The 15,758-nt window shown below is 40.4% G+C and overlaps 3 protein-coding genes across 3 annotated transcripts; all 3 read right to left on the reverse strand.

Moving 5' to 3' along the window:
- Positions 1 to 380: 380 nt before the first annotated feature.
- On the reverse strand, positions 381 to 3,028 carry MELLADRAFT_90794 (uncharacterized protein; the record flags this gene model as incomplete). The annotated part of the gene is made up of 14 exons (XM_007405355.1): positions 381 to 476; positions 558 to 671; positions 787 to 860; positions 920 to 1,180; positions 1,261 to 1,302; positions 1,394 to 1,610; positions 1,681 to 1,946; positions 2,042 to 2,049; positions 2,178 to 2,218; positions 2,278 to 2,297; positions 2,374 to 2,526; positions 2,731 to 2,801; positions 2,885 to 2,906; positions 2,950 to 3,028. The coding sequence occupies 14 exons, from the start codon at positions 3,026 to 3,028 to the stop codon at positions 381 to 383; spliced, it is 1,464 nt and encodes a 487-aa protein (XP_007405417.1).
- A 976-nt stretch (positions 3,029 to 4,004) lies between these two features.
- Positions 4,005 to 5,012, reverse strand: MELLADRAFT_59448 (Phospholipase/Carboxylesterase; the record flags this gene model as incomplete). Its single annotated transcript, XM_007405354.1, has 2 exons — positions 4,005 to 4,753; positions 4,856 to 5,012. The coding sequence occupies 2 exons, from the start codon at positions 5,010 to 5,012 to the stop codon at positions 4,005 to 4,007; spliced, it is 906 nt and encodes a 301-aa protein (XP_007405416.1).
- Positions 5,013 to 11,026: 6,014 nt separating this feature from the next.
- Positions 11,027 to 12,511, reverse strand: MELLADRAFT_70749 (uncharacterized protein; the record flags this gene model as incomplete). The annotated part of the gene is made up of 3 exons (XM_007405353.1): positions 11,027 to 11,589; positions 11,658 to 12,078; positions 12,159 to 12,511. 3 exons carry the CDS (start codon positions 12,380 to 12,382, stop codon positions 11,284 to 11,286), a joined length of 951 nt encoding a protein of 316 aa, XP_007405415.1.
- Positions 12,512 to 15,758: the final 3,247 nt, after the last annotated feature.

A 15,758-nucleotide genomic window follows, 5' to 3' on the forward strand; every position in this document is an offset into this window, starting at 1 on the left:
AAAATTTTGTCGTCCTCATCTTGTGTATCCTCAAAGTAGTCTCTTTACAATTGGACTATAGTAAAAGTAAACGACACACATAATGAAGAATAAGAACAAGAAATCTGTGTATATACATTGAGATCTTGGTTAGATGCTGAAAAAAAACAAGCTAAAACGAACAGGGTTTGGTGATACCCTTGCCAATTTCTACAATCCAATTAAGATTAATCTTGGAGGTAAAGGTACACCAAGTCAAAATATCGTACAAGAATGCTGGCTCAGAATAGATATTATTATCAGCAAGATTTTTTTTGAATGCTTGATGGCTATAACGAGAGATGAACGAGGGCTCAATGAATAAGAAGGTAAGATTTTGTCATCTAAGCACACCTTACTCTTCACGTAGTTGATCGCAATGGACGTTTGAAAGGTTTCTTTACTGGAGAAGCCTCTAATTGAATTCTCCATGATGTCAAACAAGTACAACCACATACCTAAACAAACAAATTACAACACGAGTCAATGATAGAAACCCTGTTTGTGATTTAGGAAAGAGCTTGAAAATTATCGCGTACGAAGATGGCTACTACCCAAATTAAGTTCCCTCCAAGATAGTGTTTATTAATACTGATAGCGAAAAGTGCACCTGCAGAAGCTGGGCCGACAGTCCGGGCTAGCGCGGAACATGACTAACGAGATATTTAACAAATTTCAGTGTGCGGAAACATATATATTCCAACCGAATCCAAGATAAGAAGAATTTGTGTGAGAAAAAGATGATATCTTTGTGGTCGAGATCCTTACCTGACCAAGACCGTTTAGAGCTCCAAAAGACGATTTTGATGGGGCAGCTGCATTGAGTAAGAGACTGATACACACTAATAAAACAAAAGTTATAATAATCATCAGAAAAGTAGTTTTAGAGAATCAAACTCACCCATTCCCATCCCGGTCAAACTTTTGATAGCAAGTACGCATATTAAACCCCAAATAGCCACTGATTTCCCACTGGAAGGTCCATTGACTTCAATAGATCGTAGTGTAAGCCATCGTACGACCGGTAATAGTATGAACGACAATGGTACGAAAAGTAAAACACTTCGAAACAAGCGTAAGGTTCCTAATCTTCGCTGAAGCATGGGGAATACACCCATTTGGAAAGCCACCGCTACAAAACCGTTTGTACTCAGTGCCGTACCTATATATCATATTGGAAGAAACAGATGTTGCATGTTGAGCTCAGGAGTAATGGATGAGACATAAAATTTGACAGAATACCAATTTGATTCATGGAAAGTCCGAGACCACCATCTTCAAGTCCTGTCAAGACCGAATAATCGCATAGCCAACTGATCAGCTTCATGAAATCAATAATGAGGTGTGTTTGACCAGGCTGTCTTTTGCCACTCACTAGTGTAGGAAAAAAGTGGAACAAGGGTTGCATAAGCTGAATTTTGAAGCGCTAGAAATAAAAAGCTCAAGAGGACCGTAAGGACCGTGGGAGTAAACAGGTCTCTCAGAGATGGAGGACCAATTGGGGTCTGATCGTTTGTGGAAGACGACCCCTCTGCTTGATTGGATACAAGTGGACTGATTTCTACTTTCTTTGTTTGCTTTGATTCGAGTGTCTGTGGTAGTTTGGAATTTCAGTGAATGACAATCAAATCAACGACGCGAAACGAAATCAAAGGGCCTTACTTCTTCTAGGTAAATGAACCCCAATAGGACTGCCAAAGCATTTGTCGAGCCCGCAACAAAGCATGGCAAAAAGTATGGATAATTCTTCAAAAAGGTGATCTCGCCAAAGAGACTGGGGTACTGCTCTGCGGGCTGAGCGAGGTATCCGCCCATTACTGGTCCCACTATGGTGCCAAGGGCCTGGATCATAGGATATATTTGATGAATATGTGGCCTTGAGAGTATCTTTGCATTATGCCATGATACCCACTGTACCGGGATAGGTTCTCAAATTCACTCACCGCAGTCATAGGTAAAAGAGCTATAGAACGTAGAAAAAAAAATCAGAATCGTCCAGTCTCTGGTTTTCAGTTGAACTCACCGAATGCCCTAGGTAATTTCGGGTTGGTAAGAAGGATAGTCAGCGCATCGATCAAATTTTTCTACACCATCGGTACCATTAAGAGCCCTTCGAATCATGACTTCACACGATTAGAGACAAGTGATTTGCAACGAACCGAGCTTTGTTGGTATCGTCGGTAATTTCGGCCAATACGCTCTAGTCAGACAAGGAAGACGTCAATCGCAAATTCTCTCGAAGAGATATCAGTAACTTACTCTGATCACCGCCACATTTCCTTGAGATACGAAAGTAAGGATAGAGCAGCAATCAGTAAAATTCTCAAAAACAATTCATGTAATTGAAACACTTACCGTTCATCACACCAGCCAAACAACGTGAAATAACCAATCCGATAAAGGTAGTTTGTAATCCAAAGCTGATTATGCTAATTGACAAACCTGTCAGTCCGGTCAACAGGATTGGCTTTCTTCCGATCCGATCTGAAAGTCTTCCCCACCAAAATGCTATAGAGTCAGATGGAAGCAACGCTCATCAGACGATCGCAAGTCGGTCAAACGATCCTTATCAAGATATTTCACGTCATCGGGGTCTTTGGCTTACTGGTACAAAGTTGGCAAAGGGCGAATAAACCTAACAAGATATATGCATGGGTAATTTGTCATCCTCAAATCCATCGCATTTTATTCTGGATCAAGCAAGGAACTGACTAGTGATAAGGCCAGCGTAAAAGCCGATATCAGTTCGATCGGGTGTGACATGAAGGTCTTCCAACATTCGACTAATCATGTACAAAATGAAATGGAATTTTGTCAACATTCAAAAGCTGTAAAAGTGACCATGGCTATATGGATGTCTACGCACTTGATAAAAGGTTGGATCAAGCCTTGCGAGATCGGTTCTAATAATGTTTCGCATCAAAAACCTACTCAGAAGGCATCCTTGCATTGTCGCGGCACTCTTCACTTGTACCGATGACGTCACTGACCTGTCATCCGCATCAAACATAGAACGATGAGCTGTTTCCTGGGTAGAGGGGTAATGAAATCATCGAGGAGAGTCTCTTGAGTAGCATTCGTCTGTGATTCGTCAAAGGTCTTGATATCATATCGGTGAGGATAAGCAGGATTGGATGTCTAATGGTCAGTGGTGTTCATAATCTCTATCTGATGACCATGATCATTCGAAATCAACTGACTGGTGATTTCGACCTTAAAAGTGGTTGCCTCTCCGATGAGTCCTGAAGATAGATCTTGGGTGATGAAAAAGGCCACATGAGGTGGATGGTTTTGATATCGAATCACGAAATTGTCGCCGAGAGGAATGATGGGAAGAGGACGGAAGCCCATCTTTAACAACCCTTTATGGACTCAATTCTACTCAATTATACATGCATGGATGTAACGAAACAGGCACACATCAAGGTTCTTGGGTCCTGTTGTTGTTGATCAGCAGCTTGAGTAGGGTTCCCGGCGTGGTCGTGATTCATCAGGGATGTGAAGTCGCACGCATCCTCCCGTGCTTCTTTCCGACGTCACATCTGTTGGGTATCCGGGGTACATATACATATTTTTGCTACCAATGACCATCACGAGTCATCATTATGTAACGTACTTCACATTGCCGTATAAGGGGCTCACTAAGAATGTGTAGAAGACCCCATTCTCGCCTGGTCACCAGTGAGCCACTAATGTCCGTAGATTGTAACAAACATGCATTGCTCGTAGGCAACATGCAATGCTTGACTCATCAGTTGGACGCGGTCAAATGCTCACTTCTAGCCTGTCCATATGTATGTAGAGTAAAGGAACACGGTCTTTGTGCGCAAAAAGGGTTAAAGCGGCGACCGCTAAATTGCAACATTCATTGCAAGGTGCTCTTGGGTATCCTGTTTATAATGGAACAGTACACGTAAATTTGCCACATTCGTCCACGACTGAATCACTGATTGACTTCATAAACAGTACTCCTCTCCGATGGATTGCTAGAGCTCGCAGTAGAGCCAGAGATCTCCCATGCGTTCCTTTGCCTTAGGTGTTTGGACCAGAACCTGATAAATGGGAATGAAGGAAAGGTATAAATATTGCTCTCTCGAGAGTTCTACTGATAACTCTTCAGGAAACAAAGCATACTTCATAATAGGGTCCCATTCCTGGCCTCTAGGCATAGAAGGTTGACCATCCTGACCAGGAACTGAAGCGGTAAAGTGCTCAACGAACGCAAAACCCTTTGCAAAACCCGCACGCCATCGACCAATGGTATCTTCATGTTTTCGCACCCAGAGCAGCGTCGGTGTTTGTGAGCGTGTCTCGGGTGAGATCGTAGGTAAAGAGAGGAGCGGGCCCGACACTGTCACCAGTGAGCCGAGGGCAGGTCGTGCGGCTTGAGGCCCATCTTTGCTTGCATTGGGCGCTTCAGCGTTGCGGGTCCTGTTCACGAGCAGTTCAGCTGCACAACTTCCACCCTGCGCGAAACCGAAAAGGTGAATTGTAGAAGCATGCCATCCGATCTCGTTTGAAATAAGATGATCGAGCACCGCATTTAGTCTAGAAATACTCTTGCTTGGATTTGGATTTGTGACTGGATCACCTGTCAATGGATCAAAAGAATCCCACCACTGAAAAGCTTCTTCTTCTAATAATGGTACACGCTCGAAAGCACGTATGATAAGGAAAGCTGTCTGAGGTAGCTTTAAAGTTTTCGCCAAGTTTGAAAAAGGTTTGGGAGTATCACCTATATCCTACCAAATGATACAAGTCAAGTGTGCGTGAGTTTCATCTCAAGAGGTGCAACTATTTTGAGAAATCATATATCGTTTGATTGTATCGGACTCACCAAGTCCATGGAACATCACTATGAGATTTGAATCGATATCATCAGGGCTGGGTAGATATTCATAAACAATTTCTGGATTGATTTGATTAAGCCGAGGATGAGGCTTGGAGGGCGGGGATGCTGGAAGTTGATTAATGACCAAATCAATGGGAGACATTTTTTGTTGACCGTTCTCCAAATCTGGCGAGTCGAATCTTTCGTCAACGGCTCTGAGACTGTATGACCCCACGGATAGCCCCGGTGATACGATCCGATAATCAGGGCCGGTCCACCACGAAAAGACATGGCAAATTGCAATATGTAGGCACTGGCAGCATCCCAGTCCTCTCCTCCCAATCTGAGAAAAAGTCTTCTCATGATTTTTGTGTCTTCTGAATCTCAAACGTAAAATGATTGATGATCATCACACCACGGGAATTAACTCGTTTGAAACCCGAATGAGCGGAATTTCGGTGTCCGGGTTTGAAATTTCCTCGAATCGAGAAACTCATTCACAACTCGTTAACATTACGTTCGCCGATTTCCCTCGAGTACACTACTATGTACATACACATACACAGCACTTTCAAAACCTTAAACTTAACAAAGTCCCATCGAACTTGCATGTTCTATTGGCTGAGGGTAAGACTTTTCGCAGGGAGCTTCCTTGCAATCCATCTAGACCTTTCCACACCGAGGATTCTTGTCTGGACCAAAGACAAGAATTGTTCGCCTTCTTCTTGCGCATAATGTACTGCACTTTTTTCCCGAGGAATGTTTTTTCCTCTTGCCTCAAATTTCTCCAAATGTTTCGGTCTCATCACACCTGTAGCATGTAACTTATTATGGTCTCTGCTGCGAGTTCTGAGTACTTTTGCCTTATGGTTTTGCTTTGACTGGTGTACCAAACTTAACTAGTCCCAAGCTGGAAACGTTAACCACCAATTCCAGCGAGCAATATCTTTGGTGATTGAGTCCATCATGACTAGGTTACAAGCTCATAGACTTCATCTTCCTTGAGATTCTGGTGCTAATTTTGGTCAAGTAAAAGAAACAAGTGCAGCAACTGATGTTTTTCATAGCTGAGAGGGATGTACGTCTGATCCATGTGCATCCTTATCGTAGGTTTTGCAACGATATCAGACAAAGCGATCAAGTCCTTATCGCCGCAGGGGCTAGATTGTTGAGTAGAAAATCCTAAATGGACCATTCCAGGCCCTTGCGACGATCAAGACACTCCTTATCGTTGCAAGGACTAATTTTCGAAACAGATCAATCTTTTCAAGTTCCTTTCACCAAACAAATCTAAACTCGGCTTCTGTTTGATTCTCTTGATTGACTTCATGCTAATTGGTCTTCATTTCAAGACTTCCAATCGGATTGAGAGCTGTTGAGAGGGCTGGCCAGCCGGGACTCTGCCGGATAACATATGTAGTACTTCAGGTTAAAACATCTCTATCATCAACTTAGGTCTCAGAATTTAGAACCACTACAATCGATCTACTCTTGCTCCCGCTGGCCACATCCCAATCGCGTCAGACAACCACTTCAACACTCCCTCCACCAAGTAAGCATACTCACTTTTTTTTGAGCTCAACCAAACCAGTGCGATCATCCACTTGAGTCATCTTACCGCTTGGGTCCCCGGTGTTTGGTTGAGCTCATCGTATTCTATTCCATCTTACAATACTGACCTGTTTCTGTTATTATTCATTCTCGTCTTTCTTATCAGTAAACGGACTATTCCAGCCCTTTGCAACGATCAAGGCACAATCCTTATCGTCACAGGGGCTAGTCTGTTGGATGTAAAATCCTGAAGGGGCCATTCAAGCCCTTCAGGATGATAAGTGGCGCCTGGCGTATAGCAGATCACACAGCTTATTTATATGTATCTGGCGTATAAATATCTCATCTCCTCCACCTTCGCGTTTGACCCGCTTCCCAAGAACTTACCATTTTGAATTCTTTCCTTTAGTACTTCCGTACGCCTAGGAAACTATTCAAAGTAGTAACACTTTTCAATTTTTTTCCTTTAGTACTTCCGTACGCCTAGGAAATTATTCAAAGTGATCTTCTCTTACCATTGCTTTTTGAATTCTTTCCTTTAGTACTTCCGTACGCCTAGGAAACTATTCAGAGTTGCAACACTTTTTGATTTTTTTCCTTTAGTACTTCCGTACACCTAGGAAATTATTCAAAGTGATCTTCTCTTACCATTGCTTTTTGAATTCTTTCCTTTAGTACTTCTGTACGCCTAGGAAACTTTTCAAAGTGATCATCTCCGACCATTGCTTTTTGATTTTTTTCCTTTAGTACTTCTGTACACTTAAGAAATTATTCAAAGCAATCTTCTCCTATCATCGTTGCTTGTTGTATGCCCCAAAAATTTGTGTTACGTGCCAAAACACCAAAACACTGAAATCCAAGACGAGAGCCAGATAAAGAGTTCACAAGACAAAAAAGCGAAACGATCAGTTGCAAGAAATACCATAACAGTGGCTTCTAAGAGCTTGGTTCCTTTTCTTGAGAGCGTGTATCACAAATGTTGTCTAAGAGAGACGGATGTCTATGCTTTTATGATTACAAAAGTTTTGGTAAAGAAAACAATTAAACCCCAAAAACTGTTAGAAAAAAAGGATAAACAAGCAAATTGTAGCATGGTAAATCTAAGTACTAATCAAAGATACCTAACACACTGTAGGCTACCAGATTGTAATATGAGGATCAGGAACACCAAAAAACAAACCCTTGAACACTTTTGTAGGTAATTAAAACCGAACACCCAACCAAATTTCTCAAATTGGCGAGGATTCCTGGATGATCCCTTTTAACTTGAGCCACAACATGTGACAATGATGAAGCTATGAAAATACGCCTCCTGACAATATTAAACGGATACGCACAAGGCCTCACAGCATGTTTTCTTGATAACATGTAGCATATGCTAGTGTCTCTTGACTCACAACCTGGTCCATCAGCTTCTGAATCAAAATTTTACTCTTACGCTTACTAGAAATCATCATCAAGTTTTTACTCTGAATTATAGCTTACTTTGAATTTTAATTGAACTTTCACTCTTACTCACTTGATAGAGATTTTGATTGTGCTTTCACTCTGATAGCTCACCTTGAATTTCTATTGCACTTTCACTCTTAATTATAGATTACTAGCAATTATTATCAAGCTTGTACTCTTACTACCTTACTTTAGATTTTGCTCATACTTTCACTCTGACTTACTTACTAGAAAATTTCATCGTGATTTCACTTTTACTTATAGCTCACTTTAAATTTTTATTGCACTTTTACTCTAGCTTACAGCTTACTTTAAATCCTTATTGTACTTTCACTTTAGCTTACATCTTACTTTAGATTCTTCTTGTGCTTTCACTCTTACTTATAGCTTGCTTTCCATCTCAATTTTACTCTCACTCTCACTTATAGCTTAATCAAAATCATTATCAAACTTTCACTGTTTTACTCTTACTAGCTTACTTTGAATTTTTATTGTACTTTCACTCTTACTTACTTGCTACAATTTTTTTCGTGCTTTCACTCTTACTTGTAGCTCACTTTCAATTATTATTGTACTCTTACTCTTGCTTCTAGCTTACTTCAACTGTTTATCGTATTTTCACTCTTACTTAAAGCTCACTTTAAATTCTCATCATACTTTCACTCTTACTCATAACTTAATATAAATTATTATCAAACTTTCACTCTTACTTATAGCGTACTAGAAATTATTATCAAACTTTCACTCTTACTTATAGCGTACTAGAAATTATTATCAAGCTATCACTCTTATAGAATATTATAAATTCTGTTTTCCATCGAAATTTTCCCAACATGCCTTCAATTCCAACCGATGGAACGGAACCCCCCTCGGGAATGGTCGCCTACACAGTTTCCATAATCAAAAACTTGAAATCACATCCCTCCGAGTGGAAAGCAAAGGATATCTTTCAAACTTTCTTAGTTGCAGATGATGATGAAAGCGTTTTGCAGTACGCTCGCAGGTACTGGGGTTCAAAACGTGGATGGCCTTCTACTTTGATACTTTTGAATTCTATCAAAAAGGTGGTTTGCAGAAAGACTCTAGGAAAGCAGTATTGGAAAGAATTCATACTTGCAGAGGTGAGTTATGCGGATCTGATTGTGTTAATCTGTTGTGTTGATTCAAATCTGATTCATTGTTTGAAACCTTCACAGGCAAAGAATATAGTCGCCGCAGAGGCCTCTCGTGGTTGGCGAGCAAAGCACTTCCCAGCTCATGTCCCTGTTAGGGAGATGAAGCCTTCATTCTTTAGTGTGAAGAACTCTTCAGAACGTGCAGGCAAGATCAGACTTGGATTTGATTTCTTATGGCGCTTGATTCGCCATCGGTTATTGGTCGGTAAGCCTGAAACTGAAACAATCACTCCGGTTCCTGTTCCGCTCAATGGTTCAGATGATGGTAGTACTATTGCTTCGAAATCAGATTCTGACAACGGTATGGAACATCCAAGCGATGAGATGCCGAGTTTAGAGAAAGAGTATCTCACCCCTCATCATGTCCCCACCCAACTCCTTTCTTTTTTCATGGTTGATCAAGGCTTGACAAATGAAGGTGAAGGTGAGGAATGGTGAAAGGGTTTGTTGTTGTATCATGTGACTGTACATACACGGGGCCAGCAGAGTACAGAGTACAGCCCAAGGGAAATTGGCAAACCTATTGCAAACGAGTTGTGAACGAGTTTCTTGATTCGGGGAAATTTCGAACCCGGACACCGAAATTTCACTCATTTGGGTTTCAAACGAGTTAATTCCCGCGGTGTCAGTGCTTCCCCTGATTCCAATGAGGACGAGTGAGAAATTTTCTTGAATTCTCACCAACTGAGCTCATATTAATATGCACTTTTTCTCGAATCACCATTCACCATTCTTTGACTCGCACCAATACCAACTCAAATTGTCTTTTTGGAAATCAAGAACGCCGGCTAGAATATCTGATACCAGTACAACATTGTTCAATGAGGTGGCGGTGAGGTTTTCAAGGCCTGTTTGATGTGAGCAGTTCAATTTAGCTTTTTGATAGACATTTCTAAACACATGCTAAAAATGTCTTACGCTGGAAAGAAGTTTCTTGAAAATGACGAAGTTTTGCTAGAGCTTGGGCTAATCTTTTGGATTTATTATTTGTGGAAAGTTGATTTTTGACATTTTTACTTGAGACTCAATTCCCAAGATGTTCTGACCATAAATTACCTGACTGGCTTCCAAACATTCTTGTTAGATGTGTAGATTATACTAAGCAGTCATGATTAGTTTGTAATGACACTACAAACTGATCATAAGAAGATCTATAGAAAAGATTGCTAACATTTGATGACATCAGTAAGGGCACATTCACTTAAAGAATTTCTGACCAGAAATCACATTCTGTGAATTTTTTAATACAAAAATGAAACTGCGCCACGAAATAGACGCTTTGAATCTTGCAGAATGTGATTTCTCACCAGAAATTGCTTAAGTGAGCGCGCCCTAAAAGATTGATAACATATGATATTAGAAATGATATGGTATGAGTAAGATATATATAACCCATATAGTACTATTAGTCATACATCAGGATCTCAATTAAATCAATCCTGCTGAGACTTGTCAAATGTAAAAGAGCAACATTCACCATAGCGTATAAAAGATAAAGCTCTCTTAGCCTTTTTGTAACTTTTCTCTTTTTCCTTGCTGTTTCCTACTTGTCACTTCAAGCAGATTTGCTCTGCTTCTTACAGTCATAGTGATTTATATCACTCTACATAGTTATACTAACTAGAATCCCCTTCAGGTTTGTGTTTTCCCTTGCATTTGCTCTTGTGTCAATAATATCAAACTCGATGTTGCCTATCTGTCACTTCAATCAGGTTTGCTCTGCTCCTTATGGTCATAGTAATTTCTCTAGTTATACTAACTAGACTTCCTTTCAGTCTTTTGTCATAATCATATTTAATTTAACCTGAATGTGTATTCTCTTTTGAAACCCGTTTAAATGTGATTGTTCCGGTGAGGCATGTATACATCCAATGTCTTTATCATTGGCGGTCTCATTGTTCAAGTGGCACAACTCCACAAAGCTTCTTGATCACAATGAATAGATACATGCTAACCATACAAACATCTCTAGCCAAACAGGCACATAAGTGGGTCAACTTTTGATGTAACGTAGAAGACATATCATTCATTCTTGCGCAAAAGCACGACATAAATACAAGATCAACTCATGACAATAAGAATTCACCTAGAGAGTACATTCACGCGGGCAGATTTGACTGGCATATATAAACAATTGTGATATTCTCTATGAGCTGACCAGACTGAAATCGACGGCTTCGGATTGGGTTATCAAGGAAAACATGCAACTGATTCATAAGAAAGAGGAAGAAGATCCTGAGCCTGAACCTCATGATTTCTTTATTGATCTTTCCATTTGACTAAACTCAAACCATCTTCAACTCCCAGCATCATGACTTCGACTTCAGGATGATTACAAATCTCTGCATTTAATTCTTTCAAATGGACTCCATAACCATTACTACGTTGAACTGAAGCTTGATCGATGTTGGGAGGATTGATGAGTGGAACGGGGTAAGGTGCGTAAGCGGTACCTGCGAATAAGACATTATCGATGATCATGACGCCGTTTTTGGACAGTAATTTGTGCTCGACGATTTTGCGGAAGTATGCTAAATATGAGGGTTTGTCGGCGTCGATGAGGATCTACACGGGGAAAGAGAGATCGGGAGTTAGATCAGATCCTTGGATGCACGACCTCAATAAACACTCACCATGTCAAACGGAGCTTCGCCATTTTGAGCCATCTCGTCTATAGTCTTTCTTGCATCCCCCACTCGCACGTCAATCTTCTCATTTAACCCTTCCCCCGCACGCTTCCAGAAGGGACGACACCAGCCTTCAAGGAAAGGCTCAACCTCGAGCGTAACGACTTGTTCCACAGACTTGGCTGCCGCAAATGTAAGAGTGATTGTTCCAGTGAACATTCCGAGTTCTAGGACGCGGCGAGGCTTGAGAAGCCCAGATAGAAACGTAATGATCCCCGCTTCGTAATTGTTTGAGGACATGGCAGGGAGTAATCTGTAACTGATTTGACCAGAAGCAAAGAGACCTCCCCAATCAGTCGATTGAGTAGAGGCTAACATCTCTTCCAAGATTTTGGTCCATTGAGCCTTGGGATCGGGTACATTCGAGCTGGAAGATAGTGAAGGAAGTTATGAGGTTCAGAAAAAAAACCACGTAGTCAAAAGGATCTTGTTGTGAGACATTCCTACCTGCGTTGCACGAAGTCTTCTTGTCCGTCCACCACCGCCTGAGCATCAGCCAAGATAGAATCCAAAGCCTTTTTCGCAGTTTCGGGATCATGACCAGTTCCTCCATTGCCACCATCGCTACAACTTGTAGAGCTTATATCCGACAAAAGCTTGCGAGCCTCTGCCAACAAAGCCGAGACCCTATGAGAAGGATTAGGACAAACTTCGAAAATCGGGGTAGACATTTTCAAAAGGCGAGTCAGGAAGTTGAGAAAATATCTGTAGACCTAGTGTGATTTTTATGTTAGACGGACTTGAGTGAAGGGAACAACGGCAGATACGACATAGGATGAGTCACACTATATAGTAGATTCTATGTAGTTTCGACTCCCCGTGCGAACGACGCTGCTAAATCGACATCTGTTTATTAAAAATGTGTTTATCAAAAATCGATCCGCATAGTCATGTACACAAGAGTACACAGCGCTCAAATAGCGTGCTTTGCATACAAAGAAATCATTGTGGAGACTCGGAGTGCGATGGGATGTCTGATTTTCGTGCCGCCAAATTGAGCCACACAACTTCACAAGCCTACACAAACTCAAACACATCGTTTTCGTTGAGTTGATTGAATTTCCAGAAAGCTGCCCGATTCTATATATCCATAGAATTCATATCGACTCACGACAACAAGAGAGATTTGGAGCAAGCTAGGCAAGCTTTTTTCAAGTGGGAATATGGTAGGCTGTTGTAGATCACTTTGCTGATTGGAATATCGGGAATGATAGGTACATGCTAGCCCTGGAGTTACAGTCGTTTTCAAAAAGCTTGCCGCTAATTCACCGCCAAATCGCTCGAGTTTTGCGGGCAAATTTCGGCAAGCTTTTTGAAAACGACTGTACATTACGGTGTACGTATAGACTCATACTGACATATAAACATGACATGGATAAAACATGTAATTTTTCCATGTCATGTTTGGTCAAAATTCATCCCCGAGCCAAATACCGTACGACACGACTCATACTGACACACATCGACATGGATTTTTGTTTTCCAAATCCCGTGTCGTAACGTGAGTCATGGCGGATGGTCTGACGGTCGACAAGTGTCATACCGACAAACAACATGACACCATATCACATCTACAGTCAACTCCCTCTAAGTTGATATCCCTATAAGTGCATAATTCTCTATGTGCATAGGATTTTTTGCCGCCAAAAAGGGGTTTTCAAGCCAAAATGAGGTCTATAAGTGCATATTCCTTTAAGTGCATGAAAAAACCACCCGCCAAACTGTATGTAATTAGAGGGAGTTGACTGTAATAGCTTTGCCCGATTCACCACCGGAGTGTTAAATCACATTGTGCTAAACAGCATTCAGCCAAACTGTAGTTCATATTTGAAATTTGAAATCCGAAAGAAAGTTCTTAAACCGAGCTCTGGTCTAAAGTACCTTTTAAATCATCAACCCTTCCCACCTACCAACTCCAACATTCCATCTTTCACTTTTGTTTCTTTGGGTAAGTATTTCAACTCCTTCTATCTTTGCAGTACTCACAATATTCAACTTGGAACTTATTGATTTGCCATCAAAAGTACCTTTCTTTTCTGTTCAATTAATGAACTGTTCTCTTGCTCAGGTTTAGATTCCATTCCTCTTCTCAGTCCCACCCCCTTTCAATCCATTTGTTATTTCCTAAGAAACAAGTCTTCAACATTTTACTAATGATTACTTTGACATTGGTTTAATGTTTTTTAGTGATTAGGCACAAAATTGATCTTATATTCAATCGATCCTTTTCATTTGATTGAATCATAATCAATCATTTTCCCCCTCCAATTCAATCAAAATCGATCGTTTCAATCATCAAGATTGATCATCTCCATCTGATTCAATCAAGATCAATCATCTCCATCTGATTCAATCAAGATCGATCATCTCCATCTGATTCAATCAAGATCAATCTTCTTCATCTGATTCACCTGAAATCAATCATATCAACAGTTCATCATTGAATCTTTCATTTGTAATCAAAACAAGCAATCTCATCTAAGTCAACTCAAAACAAACCATTTCAACTTCTTGAAAGTAATTCAACTTGCTGATTTTTAGATTTGTCTATTTAAAACATGGTAATGATGTGAGATGAAACTTACTTTTTTTTCCATGATGGTCAGATAGCAGTCTACACAGAAGTCTCACAGGCCAATTTGATAGGGGATAGAATTGTATCTTGCATGTTCATTCTTCACTATGTGAATGCGGAACTACTTGATGTCACCAATGCTATTCCTCTATCAAATTGGTTTTGGATCATGATGATCTATGGTCACTGCTGAGGTTCAACTGTACTTGTCCTCCCCAAGGCTGGGTTGGCTTCACGCACCAGATTCTTGTGGGTAGGGTTTGACGCAGACCTTATGCAAGCCTAGTCATCATTATCCAAGTGTGGGATGGACGCTGAAAGTGGGTTGCTGTCTGACCAAAGGAATCTTTAACTGATATTCTTTTAATTGGTTTGGTATTAGTGGTAAGAAGAAGTATAGATCTCCATCACAGAAATGTGTTCAAAAGGAAATGTGATATGATAAAAAGTGAGAAGCAGAAGGATGGGATGGAAGCATTCAAAGCAAGATTAAAATCTTTGTCATTTGACTTAATTCATGTATTTTCTGAGCTTTATAAAAATTTGGCTCCTTTTTTCAAATTATGAATCAGTATTGTTTTTTTCATATACTTCAAGGTATACTTGTGGTTGAGATGCATACAAAATATGAGTTTTCAAATAAAAATGTGTAAGATATTGATGGTAAAGTACCAAAAACATTGAGATCTTTTCCTTCAAAGAGAATGCCATCCCAGTTGTGATCCAACAAAGCATTACACATAAAACAAAATGCAACCCATATGTTAGAGTACACATATGAGCATCTCTTCAATTGATTTGCCATCATGGAAGTGTTTGCTGATGGCATTACGTCTTTCAAGGTGATCCTTGCAAACAGGTGGCTTGGTGTTGTTGTGATCCAAACGTTTACAATGTCAATAGATTGTTCTCTCAGTCATTGTGATTCCTTCTTTCACAAGGTTATCTTGTATTTCTCGTATGGTGAGTCCGTCATTGAAACCATTTTCCAGTACTGTGTTGATGATAGCTATGCTGTTTTGTTTTGGCATTATTTGTGGAAGAGCAAGACAGAGTAATAATAATGTAGATGGATTATTGAATAAAGATAGTTGACTGTAGAGCTAGGATTGAGTGTTTAATTTTTTTTAAAACTCTTGTTTGCAGAGAAAAATACATCAAAAATCGGATAGTCCGATCCGAATGCAATATTTTGGAGAAGTTTACATTTGGTGTCATGTTGTGTCGGTATGACACTTCCCGGACGGTACGATGTACGAGATGACTCATGTTACGACATGGGATTTGGAAAATAAAAATCCATGTCGATGTGTGTCAGTATGAGTCGTGTCGTACGGTATTTGGCTCGGGGGTGAATTTCGACCAAACATGACATGGAAAAATTACATGTTTTATCCATGTCATGTTTATATGTCAGTATGAGTCTATACGTACACCGTAGTACATGAAGGACCAACATACTTTCCGAATTG

The sequence above is a fragment of the Melampsora larici-populina genome (assembly GCF_000204055.1).
Source record: "Melampsora larici-populina 98AG31 unplaced genomic scaffold MELLAscaffold_3, whole genome shotgun sequence".
NCBI classification, from domain to species: domain Eukaryota; kingdom Fungi; phylum Basidiomycota; class Pucciniomycetes; order Pucciniales; family Melampsoraceae; genus Melampsora; species Melampsora laricis-populina.